Source organism: Rhododendron vialii, chromosome 1a (assembly GCF_030253575.1).
Source record: "Rhododendron vialii isolate Sample 1 chromosome 1a, ASM3025357v1".
Classification (NCBI taxonomy): domain Eukaryota; kingdom Viridiplantae; phylum Streptophyta; class Magnoliopsida; order Ericales; family Ericaceae; genus Rhododendron; species Rhododendron vialii.
The window spans coordinates 35,076,196-35,103,034 of NC_080557.1; the positions used below are offsets into that span (position 1 = coordinate 35,076,196).

General features: G+C 38.8%; 3 protein-coding genes and 1 long non-coding RNA gene across 4 annotated transcripts; 1 reads left to right on the forward strand and 3 right to left on the reverse strand.

The window, feature by feature from the left end:
- Positions 1–367: 367 nt before the first annotated feature.
- On the reverse strand, positions 368–11,268 carry LOC131307597 (probable L-gulonolactone oxidase 6). The gene is made up of 4 exons (XM_058334214.1): positions 10,229–11,268; positions 9,019–9,274; positions 8,841–8,942; positions 368–1,208 (listed from the first exon to the last, which is right to left on the reverse strand). Exons 1-4 carry the CDS (start codon positions 10,916–10,918, stop codon positions 505–507), a joined length of 1,752 nt encoding a protein of 583 aa, XP_058190197.1. The 5' UTR covers positions 10,919–11,268; the 3' UTR covers positions 368–504.
- LOC131307612 (uncharacterized) lies at positions 5,964–7,678 on the reverse strand. Its single transcript, XM_058334238.1, has 2 exons — positions 6,382–7,678; positions 5,964–6,148 (listed from the first exon to the last, which is right to left on the reverse strand). The coding sequence occupies exon 1, from the start codon at positions 7,351–7,353 to the stop codon at positions 6,385–6,387; it is 969 nt and encodes a 322-aa protein (XP_058190221.1). The 5' UTR covers positions 7,354–7,678; the 3' UTR covers positions 5,964–6,148; positions 6,382–6,384.
- On the forward strand, positions 9,041–18,742 carry LOC131307619 (uncharacterized). The gene is made up of 3 exons (XR_009194182.1): positions 9,041–9,124; positions 18,256–18,330; positions 18,609–18,742. It is a non-coding gene; the product is annotated as an uncharacterized LOC131307619 (long non-coding RNA).
- On the reverse strand, positions 16,060–26,232 carry LOC131307593 (probable L-gulonolactone oxidase 6). The gene is made up of 4 exons (XM_058334200.1): positions 25,477–26,232; positions 18,810–19,065; positions 18,596–18,697; positions 16,060–17,104 (listed from the first exon to the last, which is right to left on the reverse strand). The coding sequence occupies exons 1-4, from the start codon at positions 26,164–26,166 to the stop codon at positions 16,401–16,403; spliced, it is 1,752 nt and encodes a 583-aa protein (XP_058190183.1). The 5' UTR covers positions 26,167–26,232; the 3' UTR covers positions 16,060–16,400.
- Between the last annotated feature and the right edge of the window lie 607 nt (positions 26,233–26,839).

The window sequence follows — 26,839 nt, forward strand, 5'->3', positions numbered from 1 at the left end:
TTTAAGTATCACATTAGGATTCTGTTTTTAGAGCCCTAATTTCTAAACCACACATAGCTTTAGTCTCCAGCTCAATTAGCTTCTTCATGTCATGAATGAAGCTTTTGACTTTGGAAATACTGATTGAATGCCCTAGGTCCCGTGGGCACGCTACAATTCATTCATCATCTTTTTTTTTATCGGCAAAAGTAACATTTTATTAAGAAAAGGGAAAGGGGGATTCCAACCACGGGTTGGAAAGTACATCCAAGGGTCAACCGCCACTCTAACCGGGACTTCAACCGAAGTTGCAACTGGATAGCGAGACAGTATGGATGAAAAATTCTATCGCCCAACATTCATAATTGGCCCAAAAACCATCTTCCTGTAAGCTTGTAGCCTATATTAGCCCATTAAAAAAAACATGTCCAGCATTGATTCACTAAGCATAATCAATTCACATCATCATTTTGCTAATAGTATTGAAATTCATTCTAACAAAACATCATCATCAAAATCAAATACCTAACGAGCGCAAACCCTTGCTTTTTCGTAAACTTTGCCTGGTCGACAAAAATAGCCCTTGCTTGGGGCACAATGGATGTCTTGTGAGCACACACACAATCCTTCCAGAGCACATCCCTCCCTCACAATGGTCACCCTATCTCTCAAACCAAGGACTTGGTCAGTCCAGCCACTAGAGAATAGCCCCAGTGGATCATAATCCTGTTTTACGTTCAAAAACTCCTCCGCATTTCCATACTTGTTGATTACTCCCTCAAATGCCACGTTCCGATTCTTGCCCCAGTGGGGCAGTCCTCCATACTTGAACACGCCAATCTGTTCTACCTCCTCCAGTATGTCTTCATAAAGCCTCGGGCTCATGGGGTCCTTGCTCCGATAATAAGTGATGTCAAAGTCGACGGCATCTTCTTGTTTGCCCAAATAAGCAGTTGAAGCCTTAACATACCGCATAAGGATGCCGTTATAAAGGTCTACACCACACAAAGCTTTAGGCGCCAGCTCAACTAGCTTCTGCACGTCCTGAATGAAGCTTTTGACTTTGGACATACTGATGCTGACTGCAGTTTGGTGAAAGAAGAGTCCCCTAACTCTAGGGTCCCACGGGCAGACTTCAATTAGTTCATCGTTAAGGCTATCAAGGCAAGTTCCCGAGGCTTGGAGACGGTTGTGATATCCGACGACAGGGTACCCCGTAAAGACAATACCTGACAAAATGAATCAGTTTTGGAGTTGAAAAGAATGACTAGATTTTATAACGTCATTTTCGTTCACGCCACCCTAGGTGGGCCAAATACATATCCTTAAGAACAATAGCAATGCACCGGTAAGGGTTTGGTGCAATGGTAGTACAAGGGCTAGGTTCAGGTCTTCATAGCCCCTTGTTTGGGCTAAATAGACTCTTAACACCACCCACCCGTGGTGGGACTTACCTTCTGCCCTGACATGGTACGGTTGATGTAGGACATGTTTAGAACCCTTAGAGTATTGTTGCCTACAATTGGAATCGTGGTGGTTTTGGGTGGGGATTGAGAATATTATTTGGATAAGTGCACTTAGAAGGAGAAAGGAAAGAAGAAACATGAGAAGAAAGATAGAGGTGCTTCACCCTGGCAAGGGTTAGGCGATTTCTGCAAGGAAGGACCGCAACCCAAACCCCAATTACACTGGCCTTGACCTTGTAAAACTCAATTCATTAATCAACTCTATTCCAAATGAAAGATTACATCTGAATTTATAATCAGGGCCGGCCCAGGCACAATGCCCAAGAGGCCTGGGCCTTGGGCATCCCAAAAGTTTTTCCTTAACATAACACAAAAGGTATTCTGGCCAAGTGGTGTTTGTAAACAGAATTAAAAGCCAGAGGTTCTTGGTTCGATACCCCATACCTCTATTTTGGGCACTACTTGTTTTAAACCCCAGTCCTCTGTTTTGGGCACTATTTGTTTTTCCTTCGTATCCTTGGCCCTTGCACTTAGCTCTTAGCCTCTTACTGTGCATAAGCGAAAAGGATACTCTACTTCTTCCAATCAAATTGCTCAAAAAATTTAGTGGAAATCGTGGACTCTTACATATAATATGATGACACTTACTTGTCAAAATATATGATGGATCTTACAGCTCTTGTATTTTTAACTATTTAAGCATAGTGACTCAAGATCAAAGTTCAAACGTAAATGTTTTGGTAAGTATTTTTTGTTTGTTTTAATTTTTCTTTTAACTTTGAATATAAAATTTACAAATAAAACGCACAAATATTGTGATTGTACCTGTACAAATTGTTAAGTATTAACTCTTTTAGGGCACATTTTTTTTATTAGGCCTTGGGCACCAAAAACCCTTCGGCCGACCCTGTTTATAATCCATGGGAAAGACTTTTCGAATTCCTAGAACTCTTAATGAAATGAACCTAATTAATGAATACATCCAAAAAAGATGTGAGGATGAACCTAGATATAAATGCATACATTGAACCTACTAACATGTGTTTAATGCATCTAGATGATTATTAATGCGAACACTAAATACATGATGACCCCTTTAACTATCAATGAATATTAATGCAAACACTTAATTCATGATGACCCTTTAACTACCAAACTACCATAGATAACCCTTGAACTACCAACTACCAAAGCCTTTGGTCGTGCTATCCTTAGATAACCCTTCTTGATGCTCGTGCTATCCTTAGCCTTTGGTCTAGGCTTCCAAAGCCTATTAAACTTGTCTAACCACTCCATGGCTATGTCATCAGCAGTGGGGCCCCCCACAAATAGTGGTGTCATGTGACAGGGCAAGACTCCCCGACAGAGGCGACGGGGTACCATACATGCACTTTCATTTTGTTGAACTGAAAAACAACAAGAGCAATGCTGTGGTGATTGTATTTGGTGACCATGTGATGTGTCACAATTGCATTAATAGAATGTACTCTACTACATGATGAGACACATTCTACCTATATATTGGTGAGACATCACATGGTACTCAAAATATCTCACCAAAGTTTTAAGTAGCGACAAATAGATCTTCAAATTTTAGATGTAAAGAATGGTGTATTTTAGTTATTTATGCTTTGGATTTCAGAGACGTGTAATTTTTTAATGTCTTCTGTTATTAGAGATGAGGAAAAGTGTATAGGGTGTTAATGAACCCTTACACATATACCTTTATTTATATTACTCTGGAGAGTTACACATACATAAGATAGACGATGTGGGACAAACCCACTTTCTCTAATAAACACTTCTAACACTCCCCCTCAAGCTGGAGAATAGATATCACAAATTCCCAGCTTGTTACATAAAAATTCTAAACGAGGTTTAAACAGTGATTTAGTAAAAACATCTGCTATCTGAGCACCTGTGGACACAAAAGGCATAGCCAACACACCAGCATCAACCTTCTCTCGAACGATATGACAATCTACCTCAATATGTTTGGTTCTCTCATGAAACACAGGGTTCGAAGCGATATGTATTGTCGCCTGATTGTCACAATACATAGGAATGGGTAATTGCACCCTAAATCCCAGCTCCTCAAGAAATGATCTCAACCAAACAACTTCACATGTAGTATGAGCCATGGCACGATACTCTGCTTCTGCACTAGACCTTGCAACAACAGTCTGTTTCTTACTTTTCCAAGTAACTAAGTTGCCACCAACAAATGTACAGTAACCAGTTGTTGAACGTCTTTCAGAAGGTGACCCTGCCCAATCTGCATCAGTAAATGCCTCAACACGCAAACGACCATTGGAACGGTAAAATAAACCACGTCCAGGATGAGCCTTAAGATACTTCACAATACGAATACAAGCTTCCCAATGTGGAAGACGAGGAGCAAACATAAACTGACTCACCATACTAACAGCAAATGAGATATCAGGACGTGTATTGGTAAGATAATTCAACTTACCAACCAAGCGACGATATTGGTCTGGATGAGAAAATTCCTCCCCCTGATCAACGCAAAGTTTGACATTAGGATCCATTGGAGTCTCCACAAGTTTGGCTCCGAGCAAACCTGTCTCCTCTAGAATATCCAACACATATTTCCTCTGGGACAAACTAATCCCATCCTTTGACCTTGCTATCTCAATACCCAAGAAATATCGTAGCTTACCCAAGTCTTTAGTGTGAAACTGACTATGTAAGAACTGTTTCAACTCACCAATCCCTTTCTGATCATCTCCAGTAATAATAATGTCATCTACATAGACAATGAGCAATACTTTCCCTCGAGCCGACATAAGGGAAAACACAGAATGATCTGATTGACTTCGATGCATGCCAAATCTCAAAATAGCCTCACTAAACTTGCCAAACCACGCTCGAGGAGATTGCTTAAGTCCATAAAGTGCCTTGCGAAGACGACATACCTTATGATGCTCCCCCTGAGCAACAAACCCAGGTGGTTGCTCCATATAGACTTCCTCCTGGAGATCGCCATGGAGAAAGGCATTTTTGACATCAAGCTGATACAATGGCCAGCCAAGAGTGGCGGCAAGAGAAATAAGAATTCGCAGAGAGCCAAGCTTGGCAACAGGAGAGAACGTTTCGGAATAATCAATACCATAAGTTTGGGTGTAGCCTTTAGCAACCAGGCGAGCTTTGTGACGCTCAATAGTGCCATCAGGTAGATACTTGACAGTATAGACCCAACGACAGCCAACAGTAGATTTCCCAGCAGGAAGAGTAACCAACTCCCATGTGCCATTAGTATGAAGAGCAGACATTTCATCCACCATAGCTATCCGCCACTCAGACCGAGATAATGCCTCCTGAACAGTTTTAGGAACAAAAACGAAGGAAACAGTAGTAGTGAAAGCACGAAGGGATGGAGAGAGATGAGTATAAGAGAGAAACCGAGAAATAGGATGAGAAGTGCTAGAGAGATTAGAAAAACCATATTTTGCCGAGGGACGACGATTCTCACGAGTCGGATATCGAGGAGCAGGTGGATCCGGCGACGGGGAAGAAGACGGAGACGTGGGCACTGAGAGTTCGCCAGACTGTAATGGTTCTGTAGGCGGAGGCGGTGGCAGTGCTTGAGGCGGTGGCGGTGCTGATGCTGGGAAACGACGAACATATACCTGCAAAGGTTGGGGTGAAACAGTGCCAGTAGGAACAGCCATAGGTAACACAGACTCGAGTGTAAAAAGATCATTGATAGCAACAGGGTCCGAATAATATGGCAAGGACTCATTGAACGTGACATCAACACAGACAAAGTGACGACGTAAAGTAGGAGAGTAACATCGATAGCCTTTCTGGGTGTGTGAGTATCCCAGAAAGATACACCTAAAAGATCGAGGATCAAGTTTACTCCTATCAGGATCAAGAGCATGAACATAACTGGTGCACCCAAAAACTCGAGGGGGTAAAGAGTGGAGAGGCCGACCGGAAAACAAGACCGTATGAGGAACCTTACCACCTAAGATCGTAGAGGGCATACGGTTGATTAGATAACATGCAGTGAGAACGGCGTCACTCCAATACGACTTAGGAACCTGCATTTGAAATAATAAGGCACGCATAACCTCGGACAAGTGCCGAATCTTGCGCTCAGCAACTCCATTTTGTTGTGGAGTCCGAGAGCACGACGATTGGTGAATAATGCCATGATCATCGAAAAAATGAGAAAGAAGATGGTGAAAATATTCACGGGCATTATAAGAACGAAATATCTTAACACAAGTATCAAACTGATTTTTGACTTCCATGTAAAAAGTTTTAAAAATAGATTTCAATTCAGACCGCTCTTTCATTAGATAAAGATATGTAAGACGAGAAAAGTCATCCACAAAAATAACATAATACTGAAAACCAGAAACACTAGGCACATGAATAGGCCCCCAAATGTCTGAATGAACTAATTGAAAAGGATGCGACGCACAACGCTCAACCCTAGGTAAAAAAGAGACTCTACGGTATTTACTAAACTCACAGACTTCACAAACCAACTTATTAATGGAACGACAGAAGGGCACAAGGTGCTTCAAACTCTGAAGAGAGGGATGACCAAGACGACAGTGCTGTTGGTATGGAGACTCTGATGTCTGAAGAGCTACAGGCTGAGAAACAGTCAAGTAATATAAGCCACCTCGCTCAATGCCCCCACCAATCTTCCTCCCCGTCTTGAGATCCTGAAAAACACAGCCATGAGGAAGAAATGTGACGGAACAATTTAAAGATTTTGTAAGACGGCTCGCAGACATAAGATTAAACGGGAAACGAGGAACATGTAATACAGATGATAAAGTAAAAGAGGAAGTGACAGGAACTGAACCGAAGCCAGTAACAACAGTGGTAGAGCCATCGGCTAAGGTGACATGAGATGTTTTACCAACCGGTTGGTGATCAAAGAAAGCAGATGTACCAGTCATATGATCTGTGGCTCCTGAGTCAATAACCCAAGGAAAGGAAGAAGATGAGGCAACACAAGCAACGGATGAACCGGTCTGAGCGAGCGTAGCAGTAGAGGATCCTGTCGCAGCCTGAAATGACAAAAAACGTTGGTACTCCTCAGCTGAAATAGCCACATCGGCAGAGGATGGAGTAAACTGTTCAGTATCCTGAGAGATAGTAGCCTGATAAGCCTGGGGAAAGCCGTGAAGATTATAACAGAACTCCACCGTATGATTTGTTCCCCAACAATGAGTGCAAAATCTTGAATCACGGCCGCGACCGCGGCCACCCCCCCTGATGTGCGACCCCCACGATTATCAAAACCAGAGTCACGGCCACCAAAGCCACGACCACGACCAAAACTACGGCCTCCAGAATCACGACCACGACCTCCAAACCCAGAATCACGGCCGCCAAAGCCACGACCACTCACCCCATAATCGCGGCCACGACTACTAAATCCAGAATCACGACTGCGACCGCGACCATGGCTGACAGACAAAGCAGAGCTGTCAGAAATAGCGGAAGACAAAGCAGAACGACCAGAAGTCGGTGCAGAAATAGACGATGACTGTCGGAGACGACTGAATACCTCGCTGAGTGGAGGTAAGTCACGATTTCCCAAAATCTGATTACCCACAAGGCCAAAAGTGGATGATGCACCGGATAAAAAACGTGTAACCCTCATACGTTCACGATGGCGCCGTATAACCTGAATATCAGCAGTAAGTGGCTCACATATATCCAATTCATTACAAATGCGCCGAAACTTAGCATAATAATCCTCAAAAGAATCATCACCCTGAGATATATTAAAGAAAGACTGATGAAGATCATATGTGCGACGGAGATTGTCGACACCTGAATACAACTCCTGTGCCTGTGTCCACACCTCTCTAGCTGTATCACAGAACATCAGCGTACTAGCAACCTGTTCCGTCATGCTATTCCATAATTCTGAACGAACACGGGCATCAACAGCTTTCCATGCCCTATATGTAGGTTCAGCAGTAGCAGGAGGCTCATCAGTCAAAAAAAAGAGTCCTCAGATTGACCCATATAATACACCTCAACAGCTTTAGCCCAAAGAACATAATTGCCTCCATTTAATGGTGTGGAGGTAATAGGGCGCCTCTCGCGAGACCAAGAACCACTTGATACGCTACCAACAGGAGTAGAATTAGGGCTAGAAACAGTACCAGAATCAGAATCCTTCTTCTCAGACATTCTACCGAACAATGGAGGGGTAACAACCAATAACTAGCAAATAACCAGTACGCAACCAAAGCAAAATACCGATAACTACTGATCAACAAAATCAACTAATAGACTAACATCGAACTAGTCACCAGGCTGGATAGATACCCAATATCAACAACGCCAACATAATATATTCTTCACAACTACTAGTCCACCACATGACGGAGATACTTGACAAGAACAGTATAGAAAATAGTTACCAGAATGAGAGAAACATCAACGGAAATTGCAAAGACGAGAAAACAGGGCCCGGTGATGAAGATGGTCGCCGAAACAGGGATGAACAGTACCTGTAAAGGCGATGAACAGTAACGTCGGGAACAGTAACGTCGGTGAACAGTACGCGGTATCGTGAACAGTACGCGATGAACAGTATCGTGAACGTGAACAGTACGCGGTGAACAGTACGCGATGAACAGTAATCGTGAACTAGGATTAGGGTTAGGGTTAAGGCAGAGGCTAGGGTATGGTTTAGGACTAGGGTTAAGGCAGAGGCTAGGGTATGGTTTAGGACTAAGGTTAAGATGGTGGTGTATTAGGATTGTGGTGGTTTAGGATTAGGGTTAAGGTTAGGCTCTGATACCATGTTATTAGAGATGAGGAAAAGTGTATAGGGTGTTAATGAACCCTTACATATATACCTTTATTTATATTATTCTGGAGAGTTACACATACATAAGATAGACGATGTGGGACAAACCCACTTTCTCTAATAAACACTTCTAACATCTTCAATACTGTTTCCAAATGCAGTCCTAACAAGGAAAATGCAGAAAACATGCTTCACGTGTTATCAAAATAAGTCAAATACAAGCACTAACTCTAACAAAAGCTCATTTACTGTTACGTTTGGGTTTTAATTAAGTCGCCGCGAAAAGAAAATTAAAGATAAAAAAATATGCATTTCCAGTAAAGTCTTTTTCCTTGTTTGAAAATAAATAGGAATAAGGAATTTCCAGTTTTTATTTGCACCTTTTTCTTTTCCCCTATGAAATCCAAGATCTAAATTTAGCAAGGCCATGCTAATACAATGGAGCATCCACCACACCACGGGTTAATGTAATTATAGGAGGTTTAAGCATCCAATTTGTAATTGGAATTTCAGTTTCGATCGGATGTTATCTATTTTCCCCTGCTTGACACATTTGACAAAGGTTTGAAATTAATTACCATCATTTGTCAGGCCATAGGCACTGACAATGAGAGCTGAGGTAATAAGTTTTCCATCGGTGCACTTCCCATCAGCATCTCCTCTCATTTCTTGATTTTCCTCTGTTCATCAACCAACGTGAACCGTCAACACTATCCAACACTACATATCTGTTATTTAGAGCTGTCAAAAGCTAACCTGTAGTTCTTACAATTGCTAGTTCTGTTGAAAGCGTGGACCGAAATCCGGTGAAGTCATAAAGACCATTGCCTGAGACATTGGAGGAGACTCGGTCATCAATCCGGTACACTACCTTTCCCTGACTTGGATACCATGTCATGTCTGCAAACTCGTGTTGGTAGCCGAATCTTGTCACTTGATCTCCCAAGTCCACATCATTCTTCACTGAGATTGTTATAGATCGCTTAAAGAGTGGTTGCAGTCTTAGAGTAACCTGTAACATCATTGCTCGGGCTCAGCTGTTAGATTGTACGATGTACGCACAACAGTATAACACTGCATGACACAAACAGAACATGGATTTTTTTTTCGTCCTCTCTATATGTTGTGTGTCCGTCAAAATTAATAGCTAATTAAACTGACTAGGAAGTTGCAATTTTTCTGTCTGTCGCAGTTTGATGATTATAGTTGTTTATGAACCACGTGAGTCGTCGATACTTAGATATGTCAGAGGAAATCAGTCACTATTCAGTATTCAGTCGAGTGGCATAGGCTTGTCTGGCCATAATCACAAAGAAAATTGGGTCACTTATATAACTTCTGTTTGATGTCTCATATTCCTAATCTTGAAATCCTTCAACCTATTGCTCACGGCGAATTTGTGCAATTATGTCTTTTGGATCGTATTTATTACGAGGCTAGAGTTTCCTTTATTTTTGTATGTTTCTTTACGACAGCTATGATGAGGTGTTTAATAGATGTATCGATAGATAGTTCTTATTGGGCAAAATAGCACCTTTTTTTCCCTCCCTGTATTATTTATAATTCAGTTGATTGGCATAGACTATTCCGGCCATCGACACATTAAAATTTAGTCGTTTATTTGACCAAAGGTATTGTTGTTGGGGTCGAAATCTTGAAATCTTTTCACCTACAGCTGGTAACTTAATATGACCGCATCTTTTGAAACATAATTATTAGGAGGCTAAAGTTTCCTTTATTGTGCTTGTTTCATCCCAACCGATATGATGATTGTGTTTGATTTATGTTGATACGGACATTCCTTGTTTGGTTAAGTGCAATCTTGTTTTATATGTCTTGAGCGTGAAAGAATGATTTCATGTAAACTTTAATTTGGTTGACCCTGTCATGACAATAGGCCGAATCGATTTCCTTAACAAATTAAACTCATTGATCACAAACCTAAAATCAAGCCATCAAACGATACCTGTGAGATAACACCAAGGACTCCCAGGGAGACTCTAGCTGCCTTTAGGTCAGGATCACCACTCACAATGGTCCGGACCTTACCATAGCCTTCCTCAGGTCCAGCCGGAGTGACGATTCGAATTTGAATCACATAGTCTTGAACGGAACTCCCGTCACCCAGCAAGGTGCTACCATGTGCGCCAGTTCCCAGCATGCCACCAACGGTTAAGCCCCACCAATATGGTACGTAGGGCAGAGCCAACCCTACCTTGGTTGCCTCGTTGATCAATTGCCTCAATGTCACTCCGCTCTCAACACTAATCGTCATCCCCATGCGATCAATCTCTAACTTACGGTTGAGAAACTTCGTGCTTATAAGAAGCCCATCGTCGCCATCTAGACAAACCAGCTTTGGGATGCTGTGAGAAAAACGAGTTGCTACTTTCATTTTCCTTTTTGCCTCTGTTGCCGTTGCTACTACTGAGATGAGCTCTTCTTCTGTTGTGGGGTAAGCAACGTCGGCTGCCCGGCACACACTTCGGTCAGGGAAGGCACCATAGGAGTTTGTGATGGTGCAGTTTCTGTTTATAGATGAACATATGATGGGATCTTCCGGAGGACTAGAATTCACCATAGAGAACAATATGGTGGTAAATTTTAACAACAGAAAGAGCTGAAACATAGTGTTTTGGGATTTTAAGTGCAGCATATGGTTGCTGAAAAATCACAAAGTGGAGCTGATGGTTGTTCGGGGATTTTGCAGTGGCTTGTGGTTATGGTGGTGGTTTTTCGGAGAGATCCTAAGTTAGAGTTGGTAAATGGAGGGTGTGTAGAGATATTTTATTTTTTGGGTGTAAAAGGAAAACGGAGTTCGAGAGTAGTAGTAGTGTTTGTTTTCCGTCAGCCAATGCTGAATTTCTTCCAGACACTCATGAGATTTGCAGATCTCCACATCCATGTGATTTGCTCCACAATTGCATTAAAAACAGGCATGGAATTTGCAGATCTCCACCTTCCCATGTGATTTGCAGCATCTAACCTATCCTTATTTACTTATATGCCCATAATCCAATGACATGTACACATCTATAAACTAATACGTATGTACGTTGGCATACTGTATGCAGATATTAGTAGACAAACTTCTTAGCCCTGGTTCAGTGGTTCTGTATTTTGCCTACATGTTCGATGTTATTTTTTTCTAGAGTATTTAGAGTGACGGGCAACTATCGGTCTGTAAGTTTTGGACTCGAAGGTAAAGGTGGTTGTATTTTGAGGAAGGAACACTGGCTAACCAGGTGCACGACAGGGTGCATCATTCCTTAGGCGATTGCGATTATGCATGTCTAAACCCATCATTCCTCAGGAGATTGCGATTACGCATGTCTCAACCTATCCCACGGGCTTTTCAATTCCCTTCTCATCACCATTCTACTTGCTCTTTCTTTCTTTGGTTGTTAATATTGGAGTATGACACAATCGTCTCAATATGAATACTTCCCCATGTAGGATACCCTACAAAAAACTTGAGTTTTTATCCATGGAATAGTTTTTTCTGCACCCTTATTTTGAACACATTAACACTTCAACCATAACAATAAAGGAGTAATCCAGCTTCTTATCACAGACTTGGTCTATGATCCTTTTATTAATAATTCTTGTTTTTGATAACCTCGTGTCCGAGCCAGCTGTTGTGCACCTCGAGGAATCCCAGATCTTTGATGTTAACGACTGGGTAAACCTCTAGTGACCCCAATTAGCTGATAGTACTTGAGAGATTTTGAACACGAGACTTTAAGAGGAAGCCAACCCCTAAGTCTCAGGTGTTGGCCACCGGTCCAACCCGATGATATTTATTAACTTTTTGATACTCTGTCTTTTAAAGAAAGACATGTGCACTAAGAAGTCAACTTTTCTCATTTTGTTCTTGGTTTCTCTTAGAGACTGCTCCATGTACGGTATATTTGTTCAAGTTTTAAGTCATTTGGTGTTATGACTTATGAGAAAGATATGATGCAAGTCTCTGATTAATAAAAAGAAGAAGAAGAGACGATGCAAATTCAAAGGTAATTGTCATAGTTCTGGAAGAAAGGGAAATGGTGGAATTTTTATACTCCCTCTGTCCCAATTTAAATGTTCCCTATGATTTTCCGTGCATTTTCAAACCCCAAAAAATATATTTTTACATATTATTTTTAAAATTTTCTTACACCAAATTAAAGTATTCAATGAGCACTTTAATTTGGTGTAAGAAAATAAAAAAATAATATGTAGAATATATTTTGTAAGGGTTTGAAAATGCACGAAAAACCATAGGAAACATTTAAATTGAGACGAAGGGAGTATTTTTTCTTTGGGAAAAAAACTGTAATAGTCATTGTAGTTAAGTGTTCGTGTCAATTTGGTCCCTGTAGTTATAATTGGCTCGATTTACACTCTGTACTTTCCATTTTGTTTCAATTCGGTCCAATTACTAACTTCCATTAGTCCTTAAAATAGAAAAATCATATGGCCCCCTTTTTTGGGGTTAAAAGAGACCCGTTCGGCTAAATAAGCCAACTTTCTTATTTTTTGTCTTTATTCAATTTTTTTTCGTATAGTTTTTTGCCAATTTTTTAGGGGTTATTGCATCGTCATGACGAGAAGAATCTAAAAAGTAAAAAGTTATTATCGAAATTCAATTTTTTTTTAATAAAGACGAAAAAATTGGCTTAGGTTTATTTTTCAACATTCCTAGTCAGGAATCAGTGCATGGGCCAAGGGTAGGAAAATGAATGGAATGACAAGGCACTATTTTTTGTAACCACTTGGTTTGTTAAGTTAGGTTTATTGTAACCTAGTTGAGTGGTTTGTTATGTCTATGTATTAGGTTATGACATAGTAAATTTGGAACTGAGTTTATATAATATTCTGACTTTTGGACATGGTTATTTATCATGTTGTAACTTTTGGATCTATATCATGTTCTGACTTTTGGACATGATTCTATATGCATTTTCAGTACTATGCAGAAAAATAAGGCATCTCAGTATTTGTCCACAAGTTGAACATGTAGACAATATCAGTGGTTATGATGCCTCATGGCTGATCATGAAAATGCTGAATTCGATGGTAACTTTTTGTAGAAAATTATAACCAAATTTCTTCCCAAGTGCCTCCTTATCAATGGAGAATGGAAGAATGAGCTGTGTTTTGGTTCAGAGATATATTAGGGCAAGAGGGGAATGAGTAATTCCATTCAGCTAAATAAGCCAACTGGCTTATTTTTTTGTCTTTATTCAAATTTTTTTCGCATTTGTTAGTTTTTCGTCATTTTTTTGGGAATTATTGCATCGTCGTAACAAGAGGAATCTAAAAAGTAAAAAATTACTATCGAAACCTAATTTTTTTGAATAAAGACAAAAATAAGCCAATAAGCTAATTTTTTAGTCTTTATTAAAAAAAAATTGGATTTCGATCATAATTTTTTACTTTTTAGATTTCTCTCGTCATGACGATACAATAACCCCAAAAAAATTGACGAAAAACTTATAAATACGAAAAAATTTCAATAAGGATAAAAAAAAAAAGCTTGTTGGCTTATTTAGCCGAACGAGTCTATTTTAACCCGAAAAAAGGGAGCCATATGATTTTGTTGTTTAAAGGACTAACGGCGGACTAACGGAAGTTAGTAATTAGACCAAATTGAAACAAAATGAAAAGTACAGAGTGTAAATCGAGCCAATTACAACTACAGGGACCAAATTGATACAAATACTTAACTACAGGAACTATTTCAGTTTTTTTCCCTTTTTCTTTTTGGGAACGGATGGTGAAAATGTAAAGTGCGCTATTTCTTGCATTAGAGCGAGATTGCTGGGTTTACCTGCAGTATGCTATGGGTGTTGATTGACTTCTGTGACCACTTGCATTGAAGTTACTCTAAGAGCTCTTTGGCATGCTACAGTGCCTAACATGCTAGTATCCCTTTTTAAATGTTCAACCTCGTAAATTTAACTTCTTAAGGATACATGTTAACACTTTCAACATTCCAACTTACCATACATTATTGACAAAAAAAAAAAAAAAAAAAACTTACTACCATAGTTGCCCTTATGGGAAGATCATGATTACACTTTTGCTTATGACCTTGCTTTGTATGTCTGAATGTCTAGGCTGAAATTATATTCGGAAGTCTGAGGTCGAACCACAAAAAAAAGATGGTGTTATTGGGAGAATTGATTCACGGGGATTTAGTGTTTTGGTATTTTGGACCCCAAACCTTTAGTGATGGATTTGGTGGACTAAAATGGAATCCTAACTTAAACTAGGAAGGATTCTAGAATTTTATCTAAAGGTGAGGTCTAATGGTTCAAATCATCCATAACCTAGGTTAATCAACTCTTCTCAATGATAACTCAAGTGAGAACAAGCTCACCTTGCTCTCACTCAGAGTATTTAACAATGAAACTCATGTTTATATATATAATGGTGCTTGGAAATATGAAATAAGTGCTTTGAGGTATTTTATCAAACACTTAGAGTGTCATTAATTTAAGTATTATGTGTATCAAGGAGTCTTGTTAACACATAAACAAAGATTTACACAACCCTAGTTTATTCAAAATACTCAGATTCAGATTCATTTGTAACATTGTTCCATTTGTAACATTGTTCGAGTAAAATACTCAAAAACTGACTCAGATTCATTCATTTTTAACGATTCAAATTCGCCTTGTAGAACTTGGAGGTGAACTCACATTGTTTTCCCAATTCCATGACGGGAACTCTCGAGAATATCCCATACTTCATTATGTCTTGATAAATCAAGAGCAGCTTGTTTATCTCTTCACTCGTTTTTTGAGCTTCCTTTTTGGGCATCAGTGTACTTTTCTTCTTCTTCCATGGAGGCCAGTGCTAAATAGCCTCGATCCACCATGTCCCACAAATCTTGTGAGCGAATTCACGCTAACATTCGAGTACTTTGATTTTCATAGTTCTCTTTGGATAAATGAGAAAATAGGGCATGAAAAAATTGTCTTGGTTGACCATTTAGTTTTAAATAAGATTAGATTTCACAAGAGCATTTTTGGGGAATCGAATTGGCAAAAACAAAGTTCGCAATTGAATTTGGAACGACAGATTCGAGTAGATAATGAGGTTTTAAAACTGGAGGGGGTTGAATACTTCATAAAGTGCTACGGATTAAACTGAATAATTGAAAATCCTGAGATTTCAAGAGAACAACCAACAGAACTTGATGGTTATTGAACTATTTTTATACTGTACTTTGTCCTGTTCAGTTTCCAAAGCTGAACTTTAAGGCTCTCTTTGTAACTTTGAGAAGGAAAGGAAAAGGAAAAGGAAAATAATGCAGAGGGAAATCAAAGGAAGAGTCAAGAAGAATTAAAGAGAAAACTGAACTTTCCCTTCTCTTTCTCTTTTCCTAGTTCCAAAGACACGCCAAGATGCACTCGCAGAATACTTCTCTGGTCCTGGTTTGAATCGTGAGCAATTACAGTGTTTTCTTCGTCTTGGAAACACAATGCTGGAACGGCAATCAAATCTGTGAATGCCCTTTGATTTCTGGGCTTCGAACAAAAATCAGAGTAATAATGGGGCTCTGTTCTTAGCTAGGTTTTGTTCATTGGCAGGGAAGAGATTGCTCTCATACACACTGATGGAAAGACACAGAATTTAAATGCATGCAAATCATTGGACGTGATTTTGTGTGTGTGTGAAAGAACAATAGGAAGTGTTAGCTGTTAGTGAGATTTGAACCATTGTCTAATGCATGGGAGTACATAGGGCCTAAAAATGGCCTACCACTCCATTTGCTTGGGGCTGGAGGTGATTTACCGTGATCAAATTTAAGAGAATAGTTGCAAATTTATTTGAATTGGAACACAATTACAATAATTGAAAACTCTCTCAAATTCAGTCTTTTTGTTTCTATACAAATTGATACAAACACACATCTATTTATAGGTAGATTGAGGGGTTTGAGAGCACCTCTTTTGTAGTTGACATTAATCCACCGAATTGTCTAGTTATATAAGGCTTTGATCAGCTTTTCCCAAATTATTCTGGAAGCACCCATCTTTGAAGCCATTTGAGACACACAGAGAACCAAGTTTACCTTTTACATAAAAAAAATTTCATCTGCTGGAAAACAAATTATCTGAGCTTAAAACATTTGTGTGTATCCCGAGTTAACGAGCGCAAACCCTTGCCTTTTTGTAAACTTTGCCTGGTCGACAAAAATAGCCTTTACTTGGGGCACAGTGGATGTCTTTTGAGCACACACACAATCCTTCCAGAGCACACCCCTCCGTCACAATGGTCACCCCACCTCTCAATCCAAGGACCTCGTCAGTCCAGCTGCTAGAGAATAGCCCCAGCGGATCATACTTTTCTTTCACCTTCAAAAACTCCTTCGCATTTCGATATTTCTTGATTACTCCCTCAAATGCCACGTTCCGATTCTTGCCCCAGTGGGGCAGTCCTCCGTACTTGAACACGCCAATCTGTTCTATCTCCTCCAGTATGTCTTCGTAAAGCCTAGGGGTCATAGGGTCATGGCTCCGATAATATACAATGTCGAAGTCAACAGCATCTTCTTGTTTGCCCAAATAAGCAGTTGAAGCCGTAACGTACCGCATGAGGATGCCACTATAGAGGTCTACACCACACAAAGCTTTAGGCACCAGGTCATTTAGCTTCTGCACGTCCTCAATGAAGCTTTTGACTTTGGACATGCTGACGCTGAATCCAGTGTCGTAATAGAATAGTCCCTTAACTCTAGGGTCCCATGGGCAGACTTCTTTTAGGTCATCATTAGGGCTATAAAGGCAAGCTCCTGAGGTTTGGATACGGTTGTTGTATCCGACCACCGGGTATCCCCCAAAGACAGTACCTGACAAGTTAGGAATGAGTCAGTTTTGGAGTTAAAATGACGTCTTATGATTAACATCAGTTTCATTGGGTGGGCTTATAAATATACATATCCTTAACAACAAGAGCAATGCACCGATGAGGGTTTGGTACAGTGGTGGAAATTCGGACTTGGTTGTACAAGAATCATATGTTTGAGTCCTCATAGCCCCTTATATATACGAGCTAATGTAATCTTAACATAACCAACACATGATGGAACTTTAGTTCTGGCCCCAACATTAGTGCAGTGGAGCTCCGTATGAATAGGGGTGTAGAGTGATGGGACAATACTTCCTAATGAAGGTGACTTGGTACCACACCTGGGGACGAATGTAATTAAACAAGGGCACGTGGGGTCACATGCCTCCACTCTCAACACTGATTTTATTTTTCTAGTAATCTTAAATATCTAGCATAATTATGTTAGTGTCCGGGCTACTAAATCTAGCATACACAGTTATATGTATCTCAAAAAAAAATTTAAAACTATTCTATGCTTCAACTTTCGTTGGTTGGTTCATTTATAATTATTGGTTTATAAACTACTTGTATTTGTCTATTTGGAGCTTTTATCTCTTGATTCTCTTTTTTTTTTAACCGTCGTTGCTAGGTATTTTAATATAAAACCATCCCGGCCATTCTAAAGAGTTGTCGATGTCAATGAAAAACATACTCTTAAAGAGTTTTGTCAACGTTGTATACTCATTTTTGGATCTTTTCATAAAAAGCATGCATTATATACTCTATAGCCAGTAATAAATGCCTTATTAATTTAGCATGCTGTTATTGTTGTTGACTAGGAATTTTTTTTTCTTTGCGATTTTGTGATTAATAAGGTGCTCCCACCAGGCTAGATTCCAGATCTGTCCTGACCACACATGCACTTCCATTTTGTTGAACCGAACAAATACAACGACAAATAGAACTAGAAATTTCAGTTGTAAAGGATGGTGTATGTTTGATATATATGCTTTGGAAAGAGACGCTTAATTCTTTTAACGTCTTCAATACTGTTTCAAAATGCAGTCTTAACGAGGAAAATGCTGGTAACATGATTCACCTAGTTAGCTTATAAGTCAAATACTTGCAGATGAAGTCTAACAAAAGCTCATTTCCTGTCCAATTCTTTAGGGGAAAACGATGTAATGGATGGAACCATACTACGAAAAGAAAATGAAAGATAAAAAACTATGCATTTCAAGTGAGGTACGTCTTTCTCCTTGTTTGGTTATCAGGTTGAAAATGAGTAGGAACAAGGAATTTCCAGATTTTATTTCCTCCTTTTCCCCAATGAAATTCAAGATCTAAATTTAGCTAGGCATATGTTATCCACGATGCTAATACAATGGAGCTCCCACCCCACCGCGGATTAATATAAGTCTACAGGAGGTTTGGATTACGCAGTCGGGTCCAATAGTGGCTTGGTTGCAGGGTTGTTCCTCAGTTACCCAAAAAAAAAAAAATTAATTACCATTATTTGTCAGGCCATAGGCAATGCTAATGAGTTCCGAGGTACTAAGCTTTGCATCGGTGCACTTCCCATCAGCATCTCCTGTCATTTCTTGATCTTCCTCTGTTCATGAAGCAACACAAACCATCAACACGGTCCAGCACTACACACACACACACACACACACACACACATATATATATATATATATATATTGGAGCGGCCATAAGCTAACCTGTAGTTCTTATGATTGCAAGTTCGGTCGAAGGCACGGAGCGGAACCCGGCAAAGTCATAAAGACCATTGCCTGAGACATTGGTGTATACTCGGTCATCCATCCGGTACACTGCCTCTCCCTGACTTGGATACCATGTAATGTCTGCAAACTCATATTGGTAGCCAAATCTTGTCACTTGATCTGCCAAGTCCACATCCTTCTTCACTGAGTAGGTGATAGATCGCTTGAAGAGTGGTTGTAGTTTAAAAGTTACCTGTAACATTATTGCTTGCGCTCAGCTGTTATATTGATTTTACAATTAACATACGGACAACACTGCATATGTGACAACATAATTTTTTCTTCGTGCTCTCTGTATTTATGTGTCTCCGTCTCGCTAATTAAACTGATAGGGAAGTTGTAGTTTTTTCTTTCAGTACGTAACACTTGAATGATTATGTAATTGTTTGAGAACCGCGAGAGTTGTTGATACTTAAGAAGAACTGTAAGAGGAAAAAACCAGTCACTATTCACTATCCAGTCGAGTGGCATAGACTGGTCTGGCCGCAATCACAAAGAAAATTGGGTCACTTATTTTACTCCTGTTTGATGTCTCATAGTCCAAATCTAGTATTGCTCATGACATAATGCGAGAAAATCTTGTTTTCAGAGCAGCTATAAACAAGTGTTTACGGAGCTCAATCTTAGCAGTTCAAAAATATTTTAGACGATCTAGATTAAAAACAATCTATTTACTATAATAGGTTATCTATTACACTGAATAGATTATTTTTAATCCAAGCCGTCCAATGCTGAAACGAACGGCTGAGATCGCTCAGTTCCGTAAAAAGTAAATAAGTTTCTCTCTAATGTTACGAGGCTAGAGTTTCCTTTCTTTTGTATATGTTTCTTTCCGACAGCTATGATGATGTGTTTCATAGATGTATTGACATATAGATACTAGTTCTTATTGGGCAACATAGGACCTTTTTTTTTTTCTTCTGTATTGAGCAAGAAAGAATTCTGTTAATAAAAAAGCGGGAAATAATGACATCATATGATGTACTTAAATGTTAAGAGGGCATCAATTTTACAGATTATTCAACACTCAGTTGATTGGCATGGGTTGGTCCGCCCACAGGCACATTGAAATTTAGTCGGTGATAACTAAAGGTTCGTTTTTAGGAGTCGAAATCCTGAAATCCTTCAAACTACTGCATGCCCGTAACTTCATTTGATTGCATCCTCTGAAACATAATTATGAGGAGCACGGGCGGAAGTATGTTAAAAGTGATCTAGGCTGTAGCTAGCCCAGGTGAAATTTAAAAACAAATAAAAATTTATACGCAAAATAAAATTTAGCCCACCTACGGAAAGAACATTTTCAGCTATATGAAGCATCTAAAAACTGATCTTCGTGACAAAATAGAGGACGATTTTCTTGCAGATTATACTATTATATTCATTGAAAGAGAATTTGTTGAAGATATCGACTTAAATTCGATGATAAATAATTTCTATTCTCTAAAACAAACACATGGCGCAACTTTAGTAGGGTATAACTTCAATAGTGTATCCCTCTTCTTCTTCTTTTTTGTATTTTTCTAAAATAACACAGGACACAACTTCAATAGGGTACAACTTCAATAGTCTCTTTTTTGTATTTGTTTAGTTTTAAACATTTATGTATTTATGTACAAGTTTACGTACTAGAAATTAATTATAATTTTTTTGATATATATATATGGAATGTTTCAAATGTTAAATATACATAAAACTTCTTATAAGGGCGCCCTTACCGTATTAAATTGAGGACGACCCTTTCCCAACCACTTTGCGATGATCCGAGCCGCTCAATATGTTCAGAACGTGATTTTAAGGTTACTCACTAGAAATCAGCAAAAAAAGACCAGAAAGGGCTTCATCCGAGCAGTTTTTGTTTATTTTTTATCGAACGGTTCCAATAAAAACTGCTCGGATGAAGCCCTTCCTGGTCTGTTTTTTTGCTAATTTCATGCAGATACCCTTAAAATCACGTTCTAAACACATTGAGCGACTCAAATTATCGAAATTTGGTCGAAAAATGGGAGAAAATGGGACGTCCGCAACTTAACTATGGTACACAAGGTATACCGTATGTCTAAATTATAACAATTTGTGATTTTCATTACGACGATTTGTGGTTTTCGAATGCATATTTTGATGTTAGTTACGACTTCTACTTTAAAATTTACCTGTTGAATAGGTCAATAGCAGGTTACCCATAGTTAAAAAATATTGGTATTATGTAACCATAATTATTCGTACCAGAAACCATAATACTTGTACCCCAACCAAATATATGTGTACAATATCACAAATTAAATAATGCTACCCACAATTATGACAACACCATAAATTGGCATTATCTTATCACAATGAGTCGTACCAAAAATTCTTTGACACGTATGATATTCCATAAAAAAAATCAAAATATGTCGTACCAAAATCAACAATTGTTATACCCAAACAAAATACGTGTAAAATAACCACAAATTCAGTAAAATAACCAAATTTGTTATGACAACACCTAAAATTGTCATTTTCTTACCACAATGTGTCGTATCAAAAAAAAAAAAATTTAAATACCACAAATTATATAACAAACCATAATTGTTATGATAATACCATAATTTGGCATTTTCATGTCCACAATTGTCATAGTAAAGGAAATTGATTAAAATATTCCGTAACAAGATCAAAATACCACAAATTCAGTAATATAACCAAATTTGCTATAACAACACTATAAATTGACGTTTTTATACCCACAACGCGTAAGTTAAAAAAAATTCAATCGGAATGTTCAGTTATCGATAATTATAATTAGCAAAATACCAAACGACAAATTCTGTAATATAACAAAATTTGGTATGACAACACCATAAATTGACGTTTTCATACCCACAATGTGTTGTATAAAAAAATTCAATCAAAATGTTCAGTTAACGATAGTTATAATTAGCAAAATATCATATCACAAATTCAATAATATAACCAAATTTGTTATGACAATTCCATAAATTGACGTTTTAATACCCACGTGTCGTATGAAAAAAATTCAATCGGAATGTTCAGTTAACGATAGTTATAATCAACAAAATATCAAACCATAAATTTAGTAATATAACCAAATTTGTTATGACAACACCATAAATTAACGTTTTCAAACCCACAACGTGTCGTATAAAAAAATTCAATCAGAATATTCAGTTAACGATAGTTATAATCGGCAAAATACCATACCATAACTAAACATCGTTAGCGAGTATTTTTAGAATGCTCGATCATAATTGTTAGAATATCAAGTCATACGATATTCAGCATTGTCACCAAAATTAGATATCGACAACTGCGTAATCGAAAAAATTTAATTTATCCAGATACAAGAATGAAGTTGATCGCATATCATTAGATCCTTAATCAGACAAAAAAAATCCTTTTACTATTGAATTCAGGTGCTGATGAAAGGGCTTTCTAAACCCTATCGAGTCAAAAAAATTACGCGGATTATTTAATCAACAAATGTAACGAAATCAATGGTTTTGATCGTCATTATTGTGTTGCGGCTGCAAGTCAACCGTACATTCAGTTATAACAGAGAAATTGGTTTTATATCAAGTATATTGAATGCACAATTCTAAATGTTCTTTTGGTATGACACATTGTGTTAAGAAAATGCCAATATTTTGTGTTGTCATAATAATTATTGTTGGAAATATGCCTTGAATTTGGGATGGTTGAAAAAATATTTGACTTCCTAAAAGATTTGTTTCCTTGTTGGTTTAGACTTTGGGTGCAAGGAATTTTGTTTAGGCAAGTATTGGTTTTAGAAAGGACTCTGTGGCTATAAATATAGCCTTATTTTCTTCATTAGATTTTGGACTTCTTGAATGAATCCATTTGGAGAGGCCCCCTGGGGGTCTCTCATGTTGAAGATTAGATATTAAGGTTTGGTTTATGTTTTATTGGGTTCCACCTAGAGTTTTAGTATCCCTATCGGGTTCGATCAGAGATTTGTTCCTAGATGTCTGTAATTGGATGCTTCAACGAAAGTTACGGGTATAGCCGGCTCTGTATGTTATCTCTCCGTTTATAGTGGATCCTTTTGCTCTTCTCCCATGGAAGTACCCAGTTTGGGGAACCACGTAAATCTTGTGTCCTTGATTTTCGCTTGTTGTTTTGTTTATATTCTCAATTTCGTATTCGGCACAACAAACTGTGAACGTTGAGTCCCACATCGAATAAACAGAACAAGAGTTGGACCTTAATATACAATTGGATGACTCACCACTTACAAGGCTTAGCCTTTTAAGTGGATATTGGTCATTCAATGTATATTGGGCCCAAGTAATGTGGCGGATTCTTTGCCATTACTCCCACAAAAATTGGGCCTTAAGCACGCAGTGACGGGTTTATGCATCGGACGAACTCCCAAGAAATGGTATCAAAGCCGTTGGTTGACGATTTATGGGAAGACTCTCAGCGCACCATTGAATGGGTATGCACATAAGACACTCGTGGAGCGGTATAAAGTCCAAAAAAAGGTGACTCCCGATGAAGTAAGGTGGCTCGATGTTGGAGTGCTGTATTGGATGGCTCATTGTCAATGGAGTTGACTCGTCGGGGAGCATGGTGCTGGTGAATGAGCATGTTGACTCTCAATGGAGTTCTCGTCAGGGAGCATGGTGCCGGTGACTAGGCACGTTGGCTCTTAATTGAGATGACTCTGAATCGATTGAGTGGGTGCAGAATAAGCCCAATTCGAGAGATAGGGTTGAGACTACTAGATCAGAATCTAGGGGGAGCTTGGATGCAGAGAGAGGTTAAGGCCCAATGTTTGGTTCATACATGAGGGGGAGATTTGTTAGAACGTGTGTGAATGTTGAGTCCCACATCGGATAAACAGAAAAAGAGTTAGATCTTAATATACAATTGGATGGCTCACCACTTACAAGGCTTAGCCTTTTAAGTGGATATTGGTCATTCAATGTCTATTGGGCTCAAGTAATGTGACGGACTCTTTGTCGTTACTCCCATACAAATTGGGCCTTAAGCACGTAGTGGCGGGTCGATGCATCGGACGAACTCCCAACAATTATGGTTATGTTATATAATTTGCAGTATTTTACAAATGAGGGAGAGGGAGAGAGAGTCAAGGAAGAGAGAATAACATGTTACCTGCTAAGCCATTTTTTCATTTTATTAATTGATTTAATAAATGGGTGGTCCGAATTATTCACTTTTAAATCCAGTGGTTTAAAATCATGATGCGTATGGTACACCCCTAATAAAGGGTGTGTACCATAGGACTACCCATATATATGAGTTTATTAAATTTTAGATCAGTGTTGTCAAAATCGTACGCTACGCGATACGTATCGTATCGTATACAAATATATACGTATCGACCGTCGTACCGTATTTGAACAGAAATCGTACGCTAAGCTTGGAGTATCGTACGAGTCGATACGTATCGGGATACGAGGTGGTATCGTACGATTTCATAACACAGTAAAAACTTACCTTTTTAAACCCCCGATTCAATTTTGATCTCATACGGGCCATACCTTTACTCTTTTACCCTCTGAGATACACCATGGACGACTCCTAAGCCCTAGTCGACTCCACTCTTCGACTGCTACTCTCCGATCTCTGACGTAATCGACGGTGAAAGGATTCCTCTCTCCGACTGCTACTCTCCGATCCCTCTCCGATCTCTGAAAGCTTTGCCCTTTTCGTTGACTGAGAGGTATGGTTTTCATCTGATCTCTGAAACTGTGCTCCTTTCATCCGATCTCTGAAAGCTTTGCCCTTTTCTTTGAGACTTGGAGAGGGTGAGTGCTCTGTTTTTTTTGTTTTTTGGTAAAGTCGGTTCTATTGCTCTGTTTTTGTTGCTTTATGCAAGTAGTATGTGTGTGTAACATATATATATATATATATATATATATATATATATATATATATAGTAAAAGCCCACTTAGTCCAGAGCCTTTATGAAAGGAGCACAGTTTATACATGCCCACTGGTCCTCTTTGACTCCATTATTCATGTTCACCTACCAGTCCACCCCTCTAATACTTGATCTTTTGGTAAACCTTACTCTTTTGGAACACTTTAGATGGCCTAAGATGTGTTATTTTGCATCCTAAATGCTTTTCTTTTTCATATGTCATATCAATTTGTAGTTTATTGCAATGTATTTATGATTAATTAGTGTAAATTAACTTTTGTTACCGTATCTTACGATACTCGATACGTATCCCGATACGATATGAAAAATCATAAAACCGATACACGATACGTATCCCGATTTGAAAACCTTGTTTTAGATTAGTCCATGGCAGATTAGATTTGTGGTTTCTTCTTGATGAGGAGGCTAAAGTTTCCTTTATCTTTCTTGTTTCATCCCAACACATATGAGGATTGTGTTTCATTGATGGAGATGCGGACGGGACATTCCTTATTTGGTTAAATGCAATCTCTCTTTTAATACTAGCTATTTGTCTTGGGCGCGAAAGAATGATTTCATGTCACTTTAATTTTGTTGACCGGGTCACGACCAATTAATAGGCCGAATTGATTTCCTTATTAAATTAAACACATTGGACAAACCTGAAATCAAAATCAAGTGATCAAACAATACCTGTGAGATAACACCAAGGACTCCCAATGAGACTCTAGTTGCCTTTAGGTCAGGATCACCACTCGCAATGGTCCGGACCTTACCATAGCCTTCCTCAGGTCCAGCTGGAGTGACGATTCGAATTTGAATCACATAGTCTTGAACGGCACTCCCGTCGCTGAACAAGGTGCTACCATGTGCGCCGGTTCCCAACATGCCACCAACGGTGAAGCCCCACCAATATGGGACGTTGGGCAGAGCCAACCCCGCCTTGGCTGCCTCGTGGATCAATCTTTTCAATGTCACTCCGCTCTCAACAGTAATCGTCATTCTCATGCGATCAATCTCTAACTTACGGTTGAGCAACTTCGTGCTTATAAGAAGCCCCTCGTCGCCATCTGGACAGACCAACTTTGGGATGCTGTGAGAAGAACGAGTTGCTACTTTCATTTTCCTTTTTGCCTTTGTTGCTGTTGCTACTACTGAGATGAGCTCTTCTTCTGTTGTGGGGTAAGCAACGGCGGCTGCCCGGCACACACTTCGGTCAGGGAAGGCACCATAGGAGTTTGTGATGGTGCAATTTCTGTTCTTAGATGAACACATGATGGGATCTTCCGGAGGACTAGAATTCACTACAGAGAACAATATGGTGGTAAGTTTTACCAACAGAAAGAGCTGAAACATTGTGTTTTGGGATTTTAAGTGCAGCATATGGTTGTTGAGGATAGTGGAGCTTATGGTTGATCGGAGATTTTGCAGTGGCTTGTGGTTATTGGAAATAAATATGTGTGGATAATTATATATAACAGTCTGGAAGCTTGAAAAGATGATAGTTTAGGCCAAGTGGTGGACCCACGTGCCAGATTTAGGTGCTTCGACGTAGAGCTCTTTTGATATTCTTGTAAAATTCCAATTTTTCGATAATAAGATCAATAGGATTAATTTAACTATTAGTAAAAAACAAATAGATAAGATTATTTAAACTATCATATTATTTTGAAACTAACTACTCCCGCTTATCTCTCTCCCATTTATCTCTCTCCACTCCCCTACAAACTCTCCCTATAGTTAGAATCAAAACTAAAATGTTGTTAAAGTTAGCAATATTTGTTTAAAAAAGTACTCACATTGAAATAACCAAACCTAACAACCTCTTAGCAACTCATCAAATTTTGGCTTATGACTAATTAAAACTATAAATCTTTTACCAATAACCAAATTTTTTTCTCTCTCAACCAAGTACACCATCATTACACAAAAACCTTCTCTCTATCTTCTTTTTTTTCTCTTTCTCAACAATGTTTTAAAAAACTAATTTTAAAAAACTGTATTTTTCAGAAACATTTTTTTTTACAAAAAAACTGTTTTTTTTTAAAAGTGTAAG